Below are 24,406 nucleotides of genomic sequence, written 5' to 3' on the forward strand. Positions count from 1 at the left end.
ATCTAAATAAGTATTTTCAGTTTTTTTATCTACTGTATATCTCTAGAAGTTTCTATCTGTCACCTTGCCAATGTTTTACATTTTTCAAAAAAAGGCTGTATCTACAACTTGGTTGCCGTCCAAATATTGCTACAGGCCAACATCTGAGCTGGCAGATAGCTGTGCAGCTCCCAATGTTCTCTTTTTATGTTCGGTGCAGTGGTGGCAACCGTAAAAGCAACAAAGGGGTCAATTCAATATAAGGTGGGTGATCAGAAAGTGCTGATGTTGTTCCAATCTTGGGCTTTTAGCTATAATTACAACAACTCCAAACAAGCAAGTAGCGTTAACAGCTTATTGATTGAGTGCACCTAATACGTTGCCATTGATGTACCATTTTGTTCATTGCAGGCTAAATAAAGCTTGGCAAATCAAGTTTTTACATGCAGAAAACGACACAGGTGGAGAATATCATTTTATCATAGTTTTCCACATATTGTGTAAATATAATCTCATTCAATGGGTAAAAAAAGATTGAACTTCTACATGTCCTTAAAAACAGCATCACCCTGAAAATAAAGCACAGGTGATTGTATACATTTTGTAGATTCCTTTAGCTTTCCATCTTTTTGAGTGCCAACACACCCTGCAAGATGCCAGCTTCCATTGCTGTGTTTAAATATTGCCTACAGACACTTGATTGGAAGTAAGAAGAAAAACAAAAGGTGAACTTTGGCAGTCCAAAGCCCTTGATATTCTACTTTCAGGGCCTACCTTACATCAGTATCTTGTTACTGTTGCCTCTAGGATTGATATTCACGCATATTTTATATCTGCAGCTAACTATTCTATTACAATCTGCTAAAGGATGGCTGAGTTGAAAAGTGAGCGGCACTGGTTAATTTCCACCTATAGGCGTAGCATCTCCCTGAGTTTGTACATATATGTACTTGTATAAATGTATCTATATACATTTATCCATCTCCATGCCCTTCAGCTGCAAATAAAGGGGAATGTGTTTAGTCTGAAAATGCCTTTGAGTGGATGGTGGAGGTCAATGTTCAAGAAGTTTACTATTGAGCAAAAGCCACAAAGAAAAATACCATCTGAATTACAAAAAGCATAAAAATAAACCAACATGGATTTCAATAAAGCTGCGTTTTAGATGTTTTTGAATGGCTCATTGGCATGCTGTGAAAGAACTCAGCAAATACTGAGGAGGTAAATCAACCATTTAAATCACGGGTCTGGAGCAGAAACTCATTAAAAACATGAAGGTTACTAGATCCTGAGGACCAGAATTTCCCACCTCTGCAATATACTGATAAACCTATTGAGAACCCTGAATTAACGCTTCCTTTATCTGGAGTAAAAATTGGTAAATGACATAATTCAAACCAAAGACAATGACTCAGTGCAAACAAATGCTTTTTGTTGTTTTAATTTTTATTTTTTGTTATTTAGGAGCAAGAACAATTATATTTCCCATATTTAGTAAAGCAGCACTGCAACCAGAAACTAAACACAAACACCTAAGTGTGGAGAGATCAATACTAATCTAATTTTCTGTATCATTGAACTCAATGAAACCCTGTTTTACGGAAAATAATTTCATTGGAATGACAACGTAATATGAATACTCAATCATTATTAACATGTGACTCTGGGTCACATAATGCATGTCTTGCTTCATCTTCCTTGATCTGTTGGCTCACCTTCAGTTCTACCATCTTATCAAGTGAAGACTGATGAGCTCCCCCTCAGAGATGAAGGCAGATCTGACACTGCTGCTATGACGGTAAAATAAGCAGAATCATTGTAAGGTGAAGCTACTGTCGGGGCTGAAATGAGGTAAGGGACAAGCACGAGGATGGTGAGTCAGAAAGGCAATGTCTCCAACTTCACTGGAGAGAAAGAGTTCAAATTTAGCACGCTTGATTATAGAAGCACAAAACAGGACATACTGTTGGCTGTTTTCTTACATTTTCATGATTTCATTAATGCTTATCAAAATGTCCTGGAGAAAGGTCAGAGTGTGAAACGATTACAGAAGCAAATTACAAAAAACCCAGGACCCCAATCTTAGACTCAGCAGGCCTGAATTAGCTTGTTAAATGTTAAAGTTCATGACCGGACAATTAGAAAAAGACTGAAACAAGGTGGTCTGGAGGAAAGCCAAAGAAGTCTGGAGGACAGCGGTGTTGATGAGGTCTGGAGGCCGCTTGCACAGGAGGTCTGGAAGCAGATGGTGGCGAAAGAGGTCTGGAAGGCGGCGGCGACGATGCACAGGGGAACGTTGTCTCAAGGTTGATGAGATAACTGTGAGAACCCTGTTAGGAGGCTGGTGAGGAGGCGTGAAAGGTCCAGGGTGCAGCTCAGGAGACAGGAACCTTTGGTGGGACTCAGAAGACTGGAACCCTTGCAGGAGTTCTGGAGACCACAACCTTCAGAGTAACCCTAGAGAATGGCAGTGGAAGTGCTGGAAACCTCTGAGATTTCTCTGCAGAATGGCGGTGGAACTGCTCAGATCCTCGGAAAAACACTGGAGAACCCTCGACAGAACTGCTGGAACCCTCGACAGAGCTCTGGAGAGCAGTATGGAAAGCCAGGCGAACTCTGGAGACCCTGAAAAGGTGATAGGACAGGATCATAGTACCTGCCATATTCTTTTCCGCCTAATGCCAGCAATACTGCCCTGATACAGAGTAATCATCTCCACTCCGGCTGCTGTGTCCTTTTTCTGGCTGAATCCTTCTGTCATGCTGTGGAGTTGTGAAGTAGGACCCAGGCGCAGAAACGTTGGATGAACATAATGATTAAATAAATAAATAGTTTTGGAGAACTTAAAGAGAAGCATAAGGAAAACCATAGCACAATAACAGGAGAAATAACAGGCATAATGAAGGGGAGTGTAAGGGGAGGATCCAGCAGAAAACACTGAGACTCAGTAGGTTTAGTGTAGAGACAGACATGGCAAACAGGTGTGAGCAATCAGGTGAAGATGTGAAACAGCGGAGGCAGAAGAAGGCAGAGGAACTGAGGGGGGAGGAGACTAATTGGCACAGAGGAGCTGAACAGAGAAAAATAATACCCTAGGGCAATCTAACAGAAATAAATCTAAAAGTACAAGAACACACCAATGAGCTAAGAACTAATACACAGGGGGAGTGTGCTAAAATGGCAACACCTAGAGTACGAAACAACAGGAAATTGAAGAAAACAGAAACATGAAGGAAACTCAAACACCTAACGATCATAACAAACACAGCAGATCAGAACAAACACTTCATACCAACTGTCAAGCATGATGGTGGAGTCAACCAAGACAGAATAGCTAAAAAGAATCCAATCAAGGTGCTTAACAATGGCCTAGTCAAAGTCCAGAGTTCAACCTGATTAAAATTATGAGTTGGGAAAACAGGGGAGCCTGCAAAAAGAATATCTATACCTGAAACCAACAAATTCAAGAAACTAATTGTCTGGTGCCACTGTAGACCCTCAGAAGCCTTACTGAGTCCATGCATCTGTGTATTATGACTTGGCTTTAGAGATGTGGGTATGATCAGGAATACTGATTAAAATGTGATGTTTCGGAGTAGGTTAGGTGTTAAAGAATGAACTACTAGCGGTTTGTCCCCATTTAATATAACAACACAATCTGTTGATGTGTGTTTCATCTTGTGCATGATCATCTTCTGTCTTGATAGTACAGTTACCGTAGGTCTCTGCGTAGGGGACAGGAAGAAGAGAAACTGCACACATGAAGAAGAAAAAAAAAAGGTTCGAAAGGCAAAAAGCATGGCTGTCAGCATGTTCCCCTCTGCACCAAAGATTAAACAGCTTTCAGCACGTCAACATGCAGTTGGACTAATACGTCTCTCCTTCTCTGTCTCTCCTTCGCACTGACACACACAATCCCACACACAAGGAACGTCCTCAAATATCTCCTTGACACCGGAGCTTTTCAATGGAGGGAGAACAGCTGATAAGACGGAGAGTAATGAATGGGAGACAAACAACTCACATCTCCGCCAGCACACATACAGTGCTGTGAAAACACTATGTGTCCTCTTCCAGTTCTTCTGTTTGTGCTTTTGTCACACTTTAATGTTTCAGTTTAACTAATTTTAATATCAGACAAATATAATCTGAGTAAGTACTCGCGCCAGGTTTAAGCTATCTTAACTAAACCGGCCTGGCGTGAAAAGATAATTAAATCATGAATAAACTGTGGTTAACATTTTTTGGATAAATTTCACAAACCACATTAACCAGGGCCTGAATATTGCCTGCTCAACAAAATCAGGAAATCATTAAAATAGAACCTGTCTGACCACATGATGTAGAACAAAAGATCTGGAAAAGCAACACATAATGCCTCGATGTAAGGAAAATTTAAGAACAGATGACAAAGTCAGTGACATCTGTTTGTCTCGAAGACCATTTCTAAGCCTTAGGGATTCCAGAGAACCACAGTAAGAGCATTATCCACACATGGAGAAAACATACAACACGGATGAATTTTTACAGGACTCTCCAGCCAACCAAATTTACTCCAAGAGCACACTGATTAGTCATCCAGGAGGTCACAAAATAACCCAGAACAACATCTGACCTGTCTCAGTTAAGGTTAAATTTTAACTATACGACAGAGGTTGGAAAAAAATGGCCTCAATGGCCTCAAAGAACCCATCTAACATTTGCCAAATAACATTTTTATTATCCCCACGATTCTTGGGAAGCAAAGTGTAACCTTCTGGAAGTGGATCCTGCTACATCTGATATAAAACTAAAACAGCAATTTAGAAAAAAAACAGTAAATATGGTGGTGATGGTGTGGTGGTTGGGTGCTGCTTTGCTGCCTAAGAAACTTGCCGACTTGCTGTTATTGACTGACCCATGAACTTTGTACTATCCCAGAAAATCTTGAAGAAGAATGCCAGTCCATCAGTTTGTGACCTTAACCTTAGATGCACCTGGGTAATGCAGCAGGGCAATGTTTCAAAGCACACCAGCAAATCCAGCTCTAAATGGTTAAAAACCTAAGGCTAAAAGTTAAGGTTTTGGATTGGCCTACTCAAAGTCAGAACCAAAATCTGATTGATGAAGGTGGAGCATTGCCAGGAATTCCCATCATGCAAGCAAAGTCCATCATCCCACAGCCCAAGACCCTATAGCTGTGCAGCGTTGCACATGTTAAGTAAGAGCAGATGGGTGCCAAAGCGGCCCCCTGCCTGGGACCGCCAGCCCCCAACTGGCCCAAGCCCTGTCCCACCCACACCACCAAAGCGGAGACATGACTAGGGACCCTCTAGAGTTCCCAGAAGCTGAAAGAGAAGCGGCAACTACTTCCAACGGGAGCAGTCCAGATCAACTTGGGCAAGCCGAGGGCACTCAGCACCCATCCAGCCACCCAGCACCCAGGGACCACACAGACCAGCTACAACCACAGGACTTAGCAGACCGCAGCTAAAGCCCCTGGCCCCTCAATCCTTCCCAAGCCGCCCATTCTAAGGTGGTAACTGAAACCAAACCCATCCCACCCCAACCATGCCCCCAGCACCACCCAGTCCACCAAGCCCTCACCACCATGGGCAACCAGCCAACCCACCAGGCTAGAGACACCTGGAAGGATTGTTGTTTGCATTTAAATGTATATTTTCATATATTCATTTAATCAGGGACAAAGTACAGAACAACAATAAACTCTAATTGAGTAAAGATGCACTGCAGTTTATTCTATCTTCTTAGCTAATTTCCATCTGCAGTCCCTGTGTCAAGTAAGAAAGAAAAAAAAATCAAGATAAATAAGTTGGTACTACAAAATAAAAAATAAAAATATCACACAGTTGTGTCTGACTCACACTGTCACCCTCAATCATCTACCCATTTAGCCACAAAAACTCCTGTCTAATTAATTTCAGCGAATAGAGGTAGTTAAAAAAAAACTAGGCTGGTACAGTTTTAGGTCAAGACAAAAACAGACAGACTGAAGAGACTTGTGACAAAATACCTGAGACAGTTATAAACAGGAAACAAAGGTTGGTTTATGCTCAGTGTGGATGGAGTTAGTGTAAGAAACAAACAATGACAGAGATATTAGGTGTTTTTGTCAGTTGGCACGCTTGAATGTAACCCATATTCTAGGTCTCCGCGGAACAAGAAAATACACACACACATACACACACACACACACACACATACAGAAAGCTACATTGCTGAAAGCAGAAACAATCCCTGTTCACTTCACAGGTCATGAAAATATTCTGGATTTACCAACCGTGACCCAAAAACACCTACCTTCACTGCCCTCCTCTCACTCTAATGATATATAACTACACACATACAATCGCTTTACATATACCAGTTTTAACAGGTGCTAATGAGCAGTCAATTAAAAGCAAACCACATTTTGTTTTCACCAGCAGTGACCTCACATCAGAAACTGCAGCTCATCCTGATGTCAACTAAAGCTCCTCTCAAACCCACATTGCTCATTTCCACCCATGATTTTGATGGCTGACAGTGGTTGACTTTCACTTACCTTTCCACCCATTTGCTGTCATATCTGCATATCTAGCTAAATTTAGCTAGATGTACCAGCAGCAATGTCTGTGCTTGTGAAGCTATCAGGCCAAGAAAAACAGTAACATGTCAGAAACCTGTTTAAAGCAAACTGAGGTCAACGCTACGGGATTTTTATGCCACTGTGCAAGATTGATGTGGGCAGAAACACTAAAGCATCTGCGAGCAACATGAATGTCTATGAGGACTTTCCGATGAGGATCCAGGTGGAGCAGCAGGTAGAGGAGCTAGGCCCTACTCTTGTCACACATCATCCATTCATAATGCATCAAATGCAGCAGCTCTTTTTGCTTTATTCTAGCTTACTGGTGCAAAATGTATGAAGCCAAATCACTGCCTACAGATTGCATCTCTTCTTTGTGTTGCTTACAGGCCAGACTTCATAATGAGCACTAAGTTTAAGATTACGATCAAAATCCCAAATGCATTAAATTTGTCAGGACCTGGAAGAAGGTTCGAGTTTAGCAGGTTTACTGAAAATAAGGAAAATACCCAAAAGTGCTTTGATTTGGATGTAATTTGGATGTAATTTACTGCCGATGTCTTTCCATCATGTTAACACATACCAGCAAGGGTCAGACAGGTAAACGGCAAAAACTCCAGCTTTTATAGAGGTGGTCACACTTGCTGATTATCAGCTAATCATGTGAATCTGATTAACATCACCTGGCTGCTGCTTTACCTCTTACCCCTACAGTGAAAGCAGTGAGAGAAGGAATCCAGACAGGATCGTTGGTGCATAACTGGTTTTTTTTCCAGTAAGTGTGTTTTTTTTCTAGTACATTGGTTGTTGTGATTGGGGAATTTGTAAAATTGCCATGTTCATATTTGCCTCTCTAAACATAACCAATGTGTTTGTGAGTCAGTGCCGTCACTGCAGGAAATAACCCAAAACAAATTGTGTTTTTTCTGTGATGTTGACAATAGGAGCACAGCCAATCATTTTTCTCTTACAGCTTTATGAAGGTATAATGTATATCTCATGCTGTTTCATGTTTGTTGATTTAATGGGAACTGCTTCTAAAGAAAAAAATCCCATGACATCAAGCTGCTGAGTTATGTCCAATAAAGCTAAAATGTGGCTGCAGCCATACAGTAAAATAAGAACCAAACAAATTTGTTATGAGCATTGTAAATCAAAATGTTAATGAAAACTGAACAGCTCTCCAGTTCCAACTTCCTCTATGTCTATATCACTTGGATTAGATCTGGATTATACTGTCTCTTACTCGTTGGCCCAATTGTTCAGTTTTACAGCTGACACTTTGTGTTTGTACCTTAGTGTTACTGTGTCTTTCCACTTTGTCTGCAACCTTTTCTTTCTTCTTCTCCTCTTTCTTCTTGTCACGCTCCTTCTGCAAGCAAGAAAGACAATGTCACCCACAAAAATTAGAAACAGTTGAAACTCAGGAAAAGCTAATTCAGATTTAACATCCCAAATCTAAAGAAAGATTAGGGTGGAAAACGTACAATTCACTGCTCACTACCTTGAAGTTTCATCTTATTGCAGAAGCAGCTGGAAAAATACTGAATCACTACTTTTTGAAGATGTTAAACCATTTTACTTTGAAACAAAACATGCATATAATATGAAAAGCTAAATATTCTTGTTTTTCTAAAATATAAACATTTTTGTTGTTGATTATGCTTTTTTTCAGAGGACAGATAGAAAACAAGTTCCAGAATCTAAAACTGGTGATTCATTGACAGCGGTTACACTATATAACATCAGAAATATCACTCCAAACTCCATTAAAAAAATGTGCCCATAACAAATAACCCACACTTCTGAAGCCATTTAAGAGCTGGAAACAAATACCCCAAACAAGCATAAAAACCTACCAAGACATGACTGACAGGCCATGCAAAGAGAACATTCATCAGAGAAGCAGCCAAAAAGGCTCATTTTGATTCTGAAGGAGCTTTAGAGGTCAACAGCTAACGTCCCTGCAGGACAATTATTAGATGTGAAAAACAACAAAAAAAAGCAATTGTTGAAAGAAAGCCACAAGAAGTCTCATTTACAGTTTACCACAAATCTTGTAGGTACACAGCAAACATGTGGAAGAAGGTGCTCTTACAAGATGAGATCAAATTTGCCCAACGGCAAATTGGAATAATTACAAGGCACATAACCCTGAAGACACCTTCCCTAGTGTGAAACACGCTAGTGGCACTATCATGATGTGGAGATGCTTTTCTACAGCAGGAATGGGGAAGGTGGTCATTTCATGGTAAAATGGGTGGAGCTGGGTGCAGGGTAAAACGCGCGACCAATATTCAGGGGCTTCAGCCCTCTACGCAGCTGTCATGGGTTTGATTCCCTGCCCAGGCGACCTTTGCTGCATGTCTTCCCCCTCTTTCCACCTCTTTCCTTTCAGCTTACTGTCAATTAAAGGCCACTAGTGCCACAAAAAACATTTTAAAAAAATTAATAAATTCATCTTTAATTGCAGAGGCAACATCTCACAATTAAAGTTTTAGAAAACCCCAATTTGGGTTCATTTATTCATTAAAAAAGGCCACTAGTGCCACAAAAAAAAAAAAATAAATAAACAAGATGGATGGATGGAGCTAAATGCAGAATAAAACTGCACACCACCCTTGAAATGGATATGAGAGGGTACAGATTGGGAAAAAACAAAAATTGTCATTTTAAGTTTGCTTCACAATTACGCCCTACTTTATGTTGGTTTATCACACAAAATTTCAATAAAATTATTAGAGGTTTGTGGTTGGAACATGACAAAATGTCAAAAGGTTCAAGGGACATGAATACTAAACATAATGGGCTTCAATAAATCTGAAAAAGGTTCAGATTATTTAGCATTTCATATGATTAAATTGCACTTTTTTAACATGATAGGATAATTTTCCTACAAAACTTTATCCTATTATCACACTAGTTTTAAAAATTACACCATCCATTCCACTCGGACCATAATTAATGTGCGATGTTTGATAGGAAAGCTGAATGAAGGCACTTTTCTTCATCATCACCCCATTTGATGTCCATTATAACGCTGTGTAGGAGGAAGCTGCCATCTCCATCATAAAGGCTTGCTGTGTATCATAGCTGGAAATAGATGCTTTTCCTTAATGTGATTTTAGTGCACTCACTGTGCAGATTTAATGTGCAGACATCAACCGAGAGGAGAAATGTGATGTAGTGTTTTCAGGTTAATGCTTCTGTATGCTATGTTTTGTGCAAATGAGGCTTTGTCGATTGCCAACAGGCTTTAGCTAATGATTGTCAGGAAGCCAAAGTGAAAGGATGCCGTTTAGAAAGCGTAGCCTATAATTTTGCCATTATGGCGACAGTAACTTTCTCCTCTCCATTTGCTTAGTTGTTGCTATTTATTTATGTGGAGACAGATATTTCTTGTGGGATCATGATAAACAGAACTATGTAAAGCTCAATATTTAAGAGGATGGAAATGAAATCAGACAACGAGGGAATCTGCTTTGACAGCATCAGATGCTATCATTGTTCATCTTTGAAGAATAAAAGGATAAAATAATAAAAGGTAAACAGGAAATTATGAAAACTTGCACAATGAGAAAGTCTCTGGTGGTACCATTGCTTGATTTTTAAATTCTGACAATAAATAATTTAAGCAGTTCCAAGAGGCAGCTACTGTGCAGTATAAAAGTATTTGCCCCCTGAAACATTTTTTGATTTAGCTTTTTTGTCACACTTGAATATTTCAGATCATGAAGAGAATTTTAATATCTGATAAAGGTAGCCTGAATAAATACAAAATGCAGTTCTTGATCCATCTAGGTCATACGTGGAAATGTAACTCCCTCCTAAACTTAAAAATTGGTTGTGCCACCCTTGGTGGTAATAACTGCCATTAAGTGTTTATGGTAATGGGTAGTGAGTTTTTTAAACCAGTGTGGAGTAAAACATGGGAAGAATCAGGAATTTATCGTGTTTATGACCTCTGGGATAAAGGGAAATTTAAATCATTTGAAGCTATTAAAACTCAATATAATTTGCCCAGAAGTAAATTCTAAAAATACCTTCAGGTCAGACATTATGTATACTCTAAAATGAATAAGCTTAGCCTTTCTGAAGACTTTAACTTAGTCAAGAAGGTACTTTTGGACAGCCAGAATCAAAACCACTTTGTCTCTACGTTTTACTCAATCCTACAACATCTTTCTGATGACAAGTTATCAAGTCTAAGATTGTCCTGGAAAACACTTCTGAAAGCAACAATTGACCCCAATGAATGGGAGGATATTATTTTGATGCCTTCCAAGATATCAGTATGTAAGAGATATAAAGAGATGCAGTATAATATCTTACATAAAGTTTATATATCTCCATACATGTACAGTAAATATACACCGGGGGGCCCTGCAAACTGCTTAAAGTGCAAATTACTCAAGGGAACTACAATTCATTGTCTTTGGGAATGTGAGAAGATTCAACAGTTCTGGCAGGCCGTGTGCATCGAGGTCAGCAGTATGATTGGACAACAGCTAAAGCCCGATCCATTATTGTGTCTGCTGGGACTTTTACCTGACTCATTACAAAAGTATAAGGACACAATAAACCTTCTCCTCATGGTGGCAAGGAAGGCGGTGATGACGAAGTAGGTGGGTGATGAGCCCCCATCACTTTTATTGTGGAAAAATATCACTTTGTATACAATCACTCTGGAAAAGCTGAGATTCTGTATCAACGGACAATATCATCTGTTTAAAACAAAATTTGGCAAGGTGCTGAAACGAATGCAGGTAGAGGTAAATGATCTATAGAAGAATAATACAGAAAGACTCATGAGTGCCATTGGATGTATTCTTGAGTTTGTGTGTTATTGCAATGGATCTGTATGTTGTTATTAATTGTACTAATTGGATTGTTATAATTATACCTAAAAAGCTTCAATAAAAAAAATAAAAAAAAAACAATATCGAGTAATATTGACCCTCGAGTTCGCGCGAATAATATTGACCTACTCTACTACAAATTGCTTTATTTCATTGGGGTGAGGTGAAGGTTCCTTCATAAATGGCCTGTTTACCCTCATGCCATAACTTCTCAATAGGATTTATGTCTTTTTTGGGGATATTCCGAGGTGTGCTTGTTGGTGTACTTAGTATCAATAGCCCCTTTGCCATTAAAGGGACTTTCAGCCATTAACCAGGATTTTGAAAGCCCTCTGAGCATTTCAACACAATTTTACCCAAGTAATTTAAATTTTTCAAGTTGACATTTTCCCTGATAAAAAGGTCCTGCTCTGGGGTTAGGACTCTCAGATTACCCTGGGATTGCTGAGGTGATCTGATGAACTGAAACATTTAAATTGGACAAAAAAACTGGTTAATATCCTCATAGTTTGCCAGCACTTTTGGTAACACATCTGTTAAAGAGTTTGAGCATATAATGTCCAAGGCTCTTTGCCCTGCTCCAGGTCTCTGACTCCATTAACTGGGAACTAATGATGCAAGCATTACCCAATTTGCTTGAGCAGCATTAGAAGGCCATTAGACTCCTATCTGATCATCACTAATAAAACAATGAAAATTGCGGCAGCGTTCACCCTTTCACAAATAATGTTGACTAACACCTCAGTGTTGCCTTTTTTAATCAGTTTCTGTCTATTTAGCCAGCAGAAATCACAGGAAAACTGACTATGTGCGGAAATGCAAAGGCTTTTGACTGACTGCCTTAATCTGCTTAGTGAATATGGAGTCGCTCATAGAGAGAGAAAGAAAAATTAAATCAACAGCCAAACAGCTAAAGGAGAAAGAAATGACAATAAAACAGCTAATTTTTGAAGGGGATAGACATCTGAACATAGCTGTTGCAGCTGGTAGCAACTACTTAAAATGACTACTTATAAACCAGCTGGTGTCACTGGTTGTTAAATCAAATCAGTTTCATAGCTCAAGTCAATCTGAAGCATGAATTATGCCTTTTCATTGAGTTAACTGATGGATAAACTGTAAATAAAGGGTTTCTTAAACAGTCTTATTGAGCCATCCCAGTGCCCGTACAAGTCACACATCCCTTACAGATGCAGGTTTTTTATAGTTATTTTACCCAGCTTTAAGATCAAGATAAACTTTATCAACCCCAAGGGGTAATTTGTTTTGCAGCTAGAAGAGAACAAATGCAAAGAAAAATACAAATACAACTGACAGAAAGAATAACCACAACATTCATTATACAGCTAGGATACAAACATAGGCTAGTACAGTCTCTGGACCTATCAGGTCAAATTATTATTGAGCCTGACACTAACAGGGAATGAACATTTGTACTTTTTTGTATTGCACTTTATTACCATGTGAGCAGATGGCAGTAACCTGTAATTACGGTACAGACCCAGTTTAAGTGAGCGAGGATAGCTTTAGTCTTCCTTGTGACTTGAATTAAACCGTTCTAACATAAATCTTAAAAGGTCGCTACCTTAAAATGCACATTTTGGAAAAGCCAGAAAATCTTCCCAGTTTGCCCTTCCTCTACATCATAAAAAAGCTGGTTATTTACATGAAGATTAAATGAGTAGGACTAGGGGTTAGTGTGACAGAGCAAGGGCTGAACTCTGAATCCCCTCTGGTCTAACTCTGTATGACAGAGTTAAGGCTCCTACAGAGCCAGACCGCGCAAACTTGAGGCGAACTCAATGCAGACGTCAACGGCATACACGTCCTTGGTGTCACACAATAAACTGCTCAGCAGGAAAACTCTTCACACATTACTGTTTTATATGTGACACTGAGCATTTAATAGAGCATATTTTTGATTTTAATTGTATAGAGGTGTAGAAAACTACAGTTTTAAATTAGTTCTCTCACTACTGCTTCCGCACAGTTGGTACTAATAAAAAATCTGGGCAGAAATATGAATTTATTCCAAGAGTCACCTCTGACATTATTTGTGACACAGTAGTTTGCCAAGGCAACACAACACACTGCTCTGAGCAACCAGTCGTGTTTCACTGACACTCTCTCCGCAACACTGGCAGGTGTACGACAGGTGGCTTGGTGGAGAAGAAACGGGTCAAGGCGCCCAACTAGTTGCTCAGACTTGCTGCAATGTGTCAGGAAGTATTCAAAGTGTTTCTTGTTGTCCACCATCTTCATGTCCTTCTCAAGCGTATTGTATTCTTTCTTTGCCTCTAGTCTGGTTTAATGGTCTTATATACCACCTACCTTTCTTTTGTTTTTCCAAAGCTGCAAGGCAAATTAGCTCTTCCTCCATATCCGATGACGCCATGGCAGAAAATGTGGGAAATTTAGGAATTTGTCATGACAAATGTAGGACATTGGTAAGCTCTACTATTAAATTTCAAACATCTGTGGACAGTGTGCGCAGAGTCTGCACTGCTCACTGCGTTCAGTACGGCAACTCTGTGGGAGCCTTAAGACTAAAGGTTTCTTCAACCGAACTTGAAAAAACCTTTGACGTAGCACAGTACATAACAAAGGAGAAACCCACACCTCTGATTTGGTCTTGTCAGCTTGGGAGGACGGCGAGGTGGAAGGAGCAGCTGCTTCAAGTTTCTGCTGGAAGACAGAGAATTGGCTGTTAGACATGAAGACGAGAAAATCATAAAAATGAGAAGAGACAGAACATTTAGATGAGCATGGCAAAGGGCATTGTGGGAAGGAAAAAGTGAGGCAGTGGGAGCACAGAGCTAATTAGGAATAAAGGAGGATTTTCTCTACAACAGCAGAACACTTCTCACACAGTAGAAAGAGTCCAGAGTCCTAAAGGTTTAGGCAGCCTTCATGAGCCCGTTGTTGACCCCTGAGAAAGACTATGAGCATGGCTGGATCTTTATTCTGCAGTGATGTGATGTTTTACCACGCAGTGGATTTCTGTGTTCATAACTGTTTAACAATTTGAAGTCAATCATTCTACAGACAGGAAGACTACAGATGGAAAACATTTAATCTTCCCAGGAGTTGACAGCAATCTCAATCCATGATCAGGGTGTTGAATGCTCAACAAATGACCCAGAAAACCTGCAGCTCTACCTCAGACTCTACAGGCCTTAGCCAGGACGTTAAATGTTAGACTTAAAGACAAGACGGTTAGAAAAAGACTGTTTGGATTGTCTTGAGGAGAAAGCACAAGCCTGGTCCATGACAAGCGTCTGAAGAGACGACAACCAGGGGCGAATGATGAGCCCACAGTGAAGGTAAAGCCACAAAAAGTGTTTGTTTAAGCTGCTGAATTCACTCTGACATGACACACATCTGTTTTCCCTGAGGAAGTGTTTGAGAAAGGTTTTAGACTGAGCTTGACTGATTAAGTTTGTATCTGTGTATGTTAATGTACGCACAAATCAACCTTTTTCAGTCACATTTAAGTGTGTAGATATTAGTATTCAGATGACTCAAATATAAACTGAATTACTCATACATAATACATAGTTATTAATATTATTACATTTTTGGTGAAGCATCTGATTAAAACTGATTTTTCATTCATGACTGAATTCCAACCCATGTTTCTATTTCCAGATCATGTTCATGTTGGACATCTGCATATTGTGGCTTTTTTATTTTTAACTATATAAATAATAAGAGCTTAATTTGCTTCAATCAGATGAAACTGATGACATAATTCGCATTTCTGTTCATATACAATTTGTGGTATGCAATTTATACAAAGGTTTACCACAGAAAGTAGCATTTTGGAGGAAAAATTGATGAAAATATTAAACTTTTCGTTATTCGTGGCAGCCCAAAACAACTGAGCTGAAAATGAAATTAATCTAGGTATTACAACGGCTATTGCAATGGCCTAGTCAAAGTTCAGACCTCAATCTGAATGAAATGTGGTGGGATTTAAAGAGATAGGTTTGAACCTCAGTGAAGTGAAGGGATGTAAACAAATGTACAGAAAGCAGTTTTTGAATCCTGAACAGAAAAATCATAACTGGAAGAAAAATAGAAACCCACACTCAGGCCTACAAGGACAGTATTGTGCAGAGATAGTTCCTTCCTATCCAATATCAGGCAAGAAAGCTAATTTTCTGGCTCTGCACAGACAGAGGCGGATGAATAAAGGATAAGGAGGAACAGCTAAAGACTTTAGGGAGGGACAGAAAGAACAAAGTAAGGAAAGGTTCATTTTCATTCCTCCATTTGCATGCACAGCGCTTTCATGTTCAGGACACTCAGGAGACTTCAAACCAAGTAAGAGAAAATCTCTGCTAATGCTTTCAACAGCGTAGTGCCAACAAAATCCGTCATAAAAGCAGGTGAGCAACAAAAAATGAAAGCACTACCATCATTACTGCCATTCTCAATCTGTTGCCGCGACCTGTTCTGATCCTCTCCCATCAGCCCCTTCAACGCAGAACTTCCTACAGCTCTTCCACTGACAGCTAACAGATTTAACTTAGAACTTCTGATGCAACCATGCCCTTGTGTGCATCTCACTCTTATTTATGCTTTACCGTCTGGATGTTTACTCCTTTTCTCCATGCATCGCAGGTTTCCCTGGAGATTTTTGTTTCGTCTAGCTTAAGCTTCTCCTCTCAGCTGCTGAACTTGTGATTTCAGAAGGCACTAAGAGTTATAATGTCTAAAGGATATGCAATAGAAAAACAGAACACAGCCATGCAAAAAGCAAAGCGTTTCATAGTATCTTCTAGAATGTGAGATAACTTGTAGACGCTAATGGGAAAAAAACTGTGTGAGCTTGGTTTATTCAAATATTTGCTTTTTTGTTCTCATTATTCAGTTTTAACAAACAAACTTGGCAAAGGTCCTAAACCATTTTTTTGCACTGCAAGCAATGGTAATTGTACTGATAGTGTGTCAATGACCTTTAATCCCAGGTGAGAAAAAGCTAAATGAAACTTATTTGGAATGAGTAAAACTATAATGAAAATTTTCGAGCCCCAATTATTTCTTTTTCTAGTACAAACTACACAAAAGAAATAAAACGAGGGCGGGGGTCTAGTTCTAGTCGTTTGAGAAGGAAAAAGTTGCAAAAGCAGCCAATGAGGCTTAATGTTTGCATTAAATTCATATCGTCTTCATGACTTTTGGTTTAGGGTGTTTTTCTCTCCACTGTCGCTACATGCATGTTCAGTATGAGGGATTGCTGCAAAGTCAACGCCAGTGACTTTCCACTGTCTCTACACGCTCATCCAGGAGGAGTGACCGCTACAAGTCTCTGACTGGATGCAATCTGCTGGGTGTCCTTAGAAAAACGTTTAACCAATTTGAATAAGAAAGTGAATTTCACTGCACAATTATTTGGAAAACCTGACTTAAAATCTATATGATTCAATTGAATTGACTTTGTAAAGTGCCTTGAGACAACATGTGTATATATAAATAAACTCATTTGAATTGGATAAATCTGTTGTGTCCCGCCCCCATTTGTGGAGAGTAAAATGTGCGGGAATGTGAGTTTTTGAATTTTGCTTTAATTTTGGAACCCTTTGCAGAAACGGCAGGAGCAGAAACATAAAACTCACACTGACATTAACTGCAAGGCCGACGTATCCGAGTTTGAAAAAATAACTCATTGCATCATTTTCTTTGATGTAAAAACAGCTCCTACATTCCTACACCAAAATAGTTAAAAAGCTTTATTATACTTTAGTCTTCAGAAATAGTTCTTATATAACATTGGGAATTTCCTAAAGACATGTTAATACTGTATTATGAATAATAGCTGTTTTTTTCTCAATGATTATGACCCATCAGCTCTAGGCAGGTAATTTTGGTTTGGATCAAAATAAAAAGCCAAATACCACAAACCAAAGGAAATGGACAAGAAAACACCCTAAATACTTTGCATTCCTGCTGAAAGTGCCCTAAACACGTAATATTCTTTATGCTAATTTCTGAATTTATTATACTGACTCTTCAGTTAGTCAAAGGATACTTTGCACTGCAGATTATGATAGAAGGATCTTTTCATGATAAGCAATATTCGAAGGTTTAGCAACTGCATGTCTTATAAAGTCAGACAAATGTCTTGAATCAGAAGCCAAAGTTAGAACACAAGGAGCAAAAAACTATAAAAGTCTAACTCTCTACTGCTGCAGATCAAAAATACAAAACACCTTTTGGCCTCTAATGCTAAAACCAGAAAAGATTTCCAAAAATAGAGGATCTAACAAACATCCCCTGCTCCTTTCGTCTCTAAACCACCACAGACAGAAAACTAATGCTGACTACTGAGGGCAGGACAGAGAAATGTTTTCATCTTTCTCCATTTACATTCCTCTCCCTTATCAACTGTTAAGGCATCAAAACACGGCTTCTTCTTGTTGCCTGTGGTGTGGAATTCAGAACATTTTCTACTCTCTTCGCTGATTCTGTTGAGGTCTTTCAGGGTTTTCCCCCTCCCCATTAAAGCCTCCTCCTCCTCCTCCTCTTTGGACTTCAGCGCTGCAGGAAATGTGAGCCAAGGTTTATACATGCAAAGACGGGCCACTGAGGACGATAAAGAGAAAGAAGCTGGAGGGTAAGAGGCACGAGTGAAGAGGATGGAGACTGCAGGGGAATGAGAAGAGTGCAGAGAACAAGAAGACTGTTGTGAGGTGGATAACAGAGGATGAACAGAGACTGAATAGATATTAGGACTTAAAAAGGAAAGTGGGTTTATGGACATAAGATCAGAGTGGATGCTGTGCTACCTTTCATAAGCTTTAAGCATTAAAACTGGATGTCATCTGAAGGCACTTTTACAAGAAAAACGGAGAAACACGCAATAAAACCAGTTCAAAGCAATACAAACAGACATACACATATATATATATATATATATATATATATACATATATATATATATATATATATATATATACACATACACACCACACACACACATATATATATATATACATATATATATATAGATATATATACATATATATATATATATATATATACACACATACACACACAGATATATATATATACATATATATATATATATATATATACATATATATATAATATATATATATATATGAGCAGATTAGACTAAATCACACAAAGTTTAGTTTGATTTTAAATATAATTAAATTATAAAAAAGTTATTGGTAAGTGTTCTATATAAGGAAGGGCAGCTAACTGCATCAAGTTTGCAGCAATCTGTTCAGACTGAGCGAATATGTAGCAACAGGTGGCCACGTAAATCCACCAACTCAACATTGGCTAGAGACAAATAAGACTAAATGGAAGTTGTGTTTCACAAACCCGGATGTAAACATGAACATCATTTTGTTTATAGCCACAATAATAGCTACAGTTAAGGGGAAAACTAGGTACACCCCATTATTCCTCAGCTAACTGAGTCACCTTTAGCAGCAACAACAAGCAGTTGTTTTCTGTCTAACTCTCAAATCAACGTGGAGGACCTGGAACAGCATTTGAATCAGGTGAGGGTTTGGACTTTGACTGGGCCACTGCAGCACATATGTTTTCAGTGATTCAGTTGCAGATCTGCTGGTGTGTTTGGGATCATTGTTCTGTTGATGAACCTAATTGAGCCAAGTTTCAGCTGTCATTGTCATACATAGGACGGAAAAATGTAAATATTGGTGATGTTGGGATGGGGTTAAGAAAATTAGAAACTTTTAAATGGGGAGAAAAAAGCTTTACATCTCTGTCCAGTAATCTGCCATTATCAAGCTTGCTGAGGACAACAGAAATATTATGTCACCACTGATATAAAATGCAAAGAAATGTGAACACTTCTGTGCACATCAGAGTGGGAGAGAGTTCAGAGTTGTTGAGCAAAAAAAACAAAGCAAAAAATAAACAGAAGAGCCCAGGCTGTGGACACAGCAGGCAGGACAGTCCTATGACTAACACAGACAAATAAGGCTGAGAATAAGCAAAGTCACCCCCCGAAGGCAACCTTGCTGCTCTCTTGTGACATTTTTAGGCCAATCAGTGGAGTCATCACAGAGGGTTTGCAAGATGCACGCTGATGTATCGTTGATTTGGCTTACACTGAAATAAAACCCACAACACACTCAGATACACCCCTACTAATCCACCCATGAAGGAACAATAAACCGACGCTACAGGGGCAGAAGAAAAGGATGAAAGGCCCTCACATACTTCAGCACGGACAGAGTTCTCTGAGCTTCATTTATCTGCTTTACTGTGACTCATCTGAAAACTGATGCATTGAAGCATAAAGCAAACATACATACAGAATAAAAATGTCTTTGTATTCTCAAAGCCCTAATATTCAATTGATTAATCAAAGACAAAGTATTTAAAATCAAAGGTACAGAACCTCTAATTCATATTTCTGAGGATGCATATTTGGCATCATTATCTGTCCTAGAGATCCAATCAGAACATCGGGTTCATAACTGGCATTAAAATCTTCCCTTCAGAAGTTCCCCTACTATTGTATTGGTATTTAGAACATGTCTATACCTTTTCCTTTTATCAAACAAAGTAAAACTCTTTATGTTATACATCATATTTATGTCATTTCTGTATCTACATGGTCTATGGGTAATCACAAATATGTTGATCAATATTTGAATCCCTGCTTTTTAAAATGATTATTCATTAGGATTTGACAATCTATTGCACTTGAAAAACAGTAAAATTGCCTTAAACATGAAGTTTTCCCTGATATTCTCTCGGTTTGGCTTTTAAGACTATGGTGCATTAAGAAACAGTCTCATGTTACAGCACAATGTTGAACACCTTTTACTCATCATACAAAGTTTTCTGTCAAAATAAAATTAAACAACCTAATTATTTTCTGTACTCAACAAAAAAGAACTGGACCCCCTGAGTGTTTATTCTGTTTTCAACACAAACTGCAGCTGAGAGTTACCGTAGTCCGCCCTCTTCTCTTCTCTCTTTCACCATCTGTGAGAAACCACTTAAAGTGATAATGAATTGTTTTTAATAATTAACTTGCATATAAAAGCAGAGCTGCCTGTGTGGGCAACAGAAACAGACCTGGATCACAGTCTGGCTGCTAGCGACGCCTCAGAGAAACACAGAGTAACAAGAGAGGAAGAGGAGGAGAAGCAGAAAATGAGAGAAAGATTTCTCTGTTGGTGTGCACCAGTGTCTCAGCCCTTGGTGAGTTTGATCTAAAGTGTTTCCAGTTATTGTCTTTAGGTTTTCTGGTTCCTTGCGGAGGCAAATCTGGCAGCAGGAAATACAATTATATTAGTGCGATACTCTTTGATACAATGCAGAAAAACATTTATATCATTTTTATTAGCTTTTAGTCATTTACTGTGGTTAGACACAACATGTTAAACAATCAGGCCATATTAAATCCTAGTCTTTTTTGTTAGGAGTCTATCAGCATCCCACATCTTGACTCCCCACTCTAATGTTTCCCAACTCTCACAGATTATGAGGACCTTCTTGTCCACAACGTTTCTCAGGTGACTCCACTGGTTTTCTGTCAGATTTAGATCTGGACTCTGCCTGTCATTTTTATGTAGATTTGGATACTTGGTTGTTTGCTAAAAAGCCCTTCATCTACAGTGTTTTAGTAAACATCTAAAACTGATCAAAACTTTGCAATTTTATCCTTCCTGATAAAAATCCAGTTAAAGAAAGCAACCACATAGAATGATGCTGCCACCACCATGTTTCACTGTGGTTATGGCGTTCTTCCGGCGATGCTTGGTGTTGTTGATCCACCAAAAATACAAGTACAGCTCAAAAAATTGTAATATTGTGGAAAAATGTTTGTCACTCATTTCAAAAAGTAAAACTCAGATATTATATAGAGTCATTACACAGAGTGAAATATTTCAAACCTTTAATTCTTATTTTTATCATAAAGGCTTACAGATAAAAACCCAGAATTCAGCATTTTTGAAAATCTTAATATTACACAAGATCAATAAAAAAGGATATTATAAACAAAAATGTGAGGCTTCCGAAAAATATGTTGATTTCTATTTATTCAATATTTGGTTGATTTTTGACACATGTAGAAAACAGCCAGCCCAAATATTGATGGCTGTCTACATTATACCATGTTATATAAATACCATGGAGCTGTGGATTGTTTTGTACCTTCTCCTGATCGATACCTTTGTGCAAGAAGATCCTTTGTGACATTTCTGCAAACTATGGCAACTATAGCAAAAGGATGCAAATGATCAAATGTCAGGACTGCTGAGCTTGATTACCAGTTAATCAGATGTAAAACCTATGGCAGCCGTGAACTCAAGAACACCAAAAGCTTAATCTGAACCCAAAATTGCTTCAACAAAGTATTAAATTAGAAGCTTACACACTTTTGCAACTTGGTAATTGTTATTTTAAAAATGTTCCTTCTGACATATTTGTTTGTTTCTAGTTGAATTGTACAGGGTGTGTTAAATTAAAGGTGGAAATGAATCATCATGCACAGGCAGCCCTTCAGTCTAAAACACACAGAAAAAGAAAGTCAGCAAACTCTAAAAAGACTAAAAACTGTTTTTAAAGGTTATCTTTGACTGTATTTGTAAAGTCTTTGCATCAGTTCTGGTTTTGGCTGTGCAGTAATTAGAGCTGAAAGGGCTTTCACTGCATTTACATGGTCATAAACCTAGAAAATGCCATTATTGTAATGGATCTAAAGACAAAACAGGTCAGCAGCAGCAAAAGAACCAAAAGCAAAGTCAGATGATGGCAAACATCAGCGCCAGAATGCATTCTTATAAGAAAAAAGACCAAAACAAAAAGTCTGTTTCAGCCGTTCACTATCCAATGTTAGTGTTTCAAGAATTTATGAACGATAAAGATTTATAAATATCAAGCTGTATATTTAGAGAGGGCTGGAAAAATATGTGGAAGTTAATCCCTGCTGAATGGGGTGGGATGTTTTCAACAAGGAGGAGACATAAAAGCTTAAGGGAAGGAAAAAGTTGTAATTTTGCATAAGGATGATTTCTGTCCTCTGCATATTCTATCCTCAACCCCCTCCCCACCCCGCATCGAACCCCCCAGCTAACAGGTTACATAAAAACAGCCTCCAAGCACTGTAGCTGTAACAATAACATGCACTGACTGAAAATGGAAAATACAACACGTGCTGGTGATACTCACTGAAGCTGCGGCCAAGGCCTCCTGGTCGTAGTACTTCTTCCTCTCATATTTGTCTCGGATGAAGACTTCCACAGCTCTAAAACTCTGAGTTAAGGACGGAATCTGAACAAAAGTCATCAAGTGCTAACAAAAGTTATCCGTTTTATATAAAAGCTGTCGAAGATTGCACATGAAAGATGTTCTGCACAGGAATGTCAAGAACAAGCTGCAGGAACTTCCAAACCAGAGCTGCATGAAACAAATGAGATCTTTCTGGTTTTTGCATGACTGGAAGAGAACAAATTCATCTGTCATTCTGTTGTAAGTACAGGCCTTCAGAGTTGAAACATAACACGGCTTCAGAAAAGTGCTAAAAGTCATATCTCAGACTTCTCATCTTTTCACAGAGATTTTAGTGCCAACCGAGTTCCTAATGACTAAAAAGAAACTGAGGTTCTGTTGAACATGACTTGGCTACACACAGTTAACATACAGCTATTAGTTTACATCCACTCATCCTAGGCATGGATGTATTATTACTTGGCTTTTAGTTATTTATTGGATCTATGTTATCAGGATGGAGGGGTTTTATACCCTTTTTTATGCATTGTCCACAAATTGTTTCAATTTGTGCTTGGGATCACTGTCCTGTTGGGACAACTTATTGTGTCTACGTTTTAACCTTCTAGCCGTTGAATTAAGTTTAAAATATCTCTAGGCAGTCCTAGTTTATTATTCCATCCATTTTGTGAAGTGTATCAGTAACGCTGGAAGCGCAAGAGACCCGCAGCAAGATGCAGCCACCACCATGCTTGACAGTTGCTACAGTGTTCTTAGGTTTGTCAAGTCTTTATTTCACAAAGCTGAAAAAATAAAAGAAGAATTGGCCTGGAAAGGGTAGGTCTATGTCTTTGTCTTCAGAGCCCCTGCCAGTATAGATCATTTCAGACCGGGTTGTTTTTTCTTTTTAAATGTTGCGGTTTTAGTTGTAGTGCTGAGAAAATTACAGGAGTTAAAGAGAAAAATAATCAACACTTTAAATGAAGACCTTTACACATACAGCATATGAATGATGTGATGAAATAAATCCTTTAAAATGTATGTTGTTGTTTTTCCCATAGCATACCTCTGAAACACATAAAAGAAAAACAAAACAAACTATAGCATCAAGAAACGTTTGGCCATGATTGTAACTTTGGTCTTTGACACATTAGCTGCTGTTTTAATCAGGGACTGCTTCATAAACCTGCAGCGCAATGCGGACCTGCTCCAGCTAAAATAATAAAAACAGGAAGAAATCAAAGCTAAACAGCTACAGATCAGAATCTGGGGATTTTCCATTGATTGGAACTGATCTATGATCAGCGGGTCAAACAGTAACCCAGATTTTTTTCAAAATTATTCCTAAACTCCCAAAGTAGGCAAGTCTATAAACTTATTAACTAACAATGTATAATTTGATGCATTGTGTTGAGTTCAATTAAACAAATCTTATAAAGGTTATAGATGTAGGCTTCTGTGCATAAAATGTTAATAATCTTGTAAATCCTTTATTTTCTGTTGGATTCAATATTAGTACATTTTCACAGAAGCTGCAGCTCGTTTATTTCTCATTTATGTTTTATAGTCCTTTGAATGAAAAAAGTCAAAATCAGCTGGTCAGATGTTAAATAAAAACAGAAAATCAGTTTGAAAGGTTTGGAAAAGCCCAATTGGTGCATCTCCAATGGATATACTGGAAAAATAAACATGCTGATAGAAACAGAACAGCTGATATTTAGGTTCTCCAGGTATGAAGCTCATCAGGTTTATTTTTGGAAACTTTTCA

The 24,406-nt window shown here is 38.5% G+C and overlaps 1 protein-coding gene across 4 annotated transcripts in view; it reads right to left on the minus strand.

Annotated features, from left to right (window-relative positions):
* Nucleotides 1-24,406, minus strand: part of smap1 (small ArfGAP 1) — a 92,933-nt gene that overhangs the window by 45,395 nt on the left and 23,132 nt on the right. For 2 of the 4 annotated variants that reach the window (XM_047351536.1, XM_047351534.1), the window contains exons 4-6: nt 22,600-22,675; nt 14,026-14,088; nt 7,842-7,919 (exon numbers count right to left, since the gene is read on the minus strand). In XM_047351536.1, coding sequence (XP_047207492.1) covers nt 7,842-7,919; nt 14,026-14,088; nt 22,600-22,675 — 217 coding nt within the window. Of the gene's footprint in view, nt 1-7,841; nt 7,920-14,025; nt 14,092-22,599; nt 22,676-24,406 lie in introns of all 4 variants that reach the window. The other 2 variants (XM_047351535.1, XM_047351533.1) reach the window with 1 other exon arrangement.

This window comes from Girardinichthys multiradiatus, chromosome 22 (genome assembly GCF_021462225.1).
Source record: "Girardinichthys multiradiatus isolate DD_20200921_A chromosome 22, DD_fGirMul_XY1, whole genome shotgun sequence".
In the NCBI taxonomy this organism is placed as follows: Eukaryota; Metazoa; Chordata; class Actinopteri; order Cyprinodontiformes; family Goodeidae; genus Girardinichthys; species Girardinichthys multiradiatus.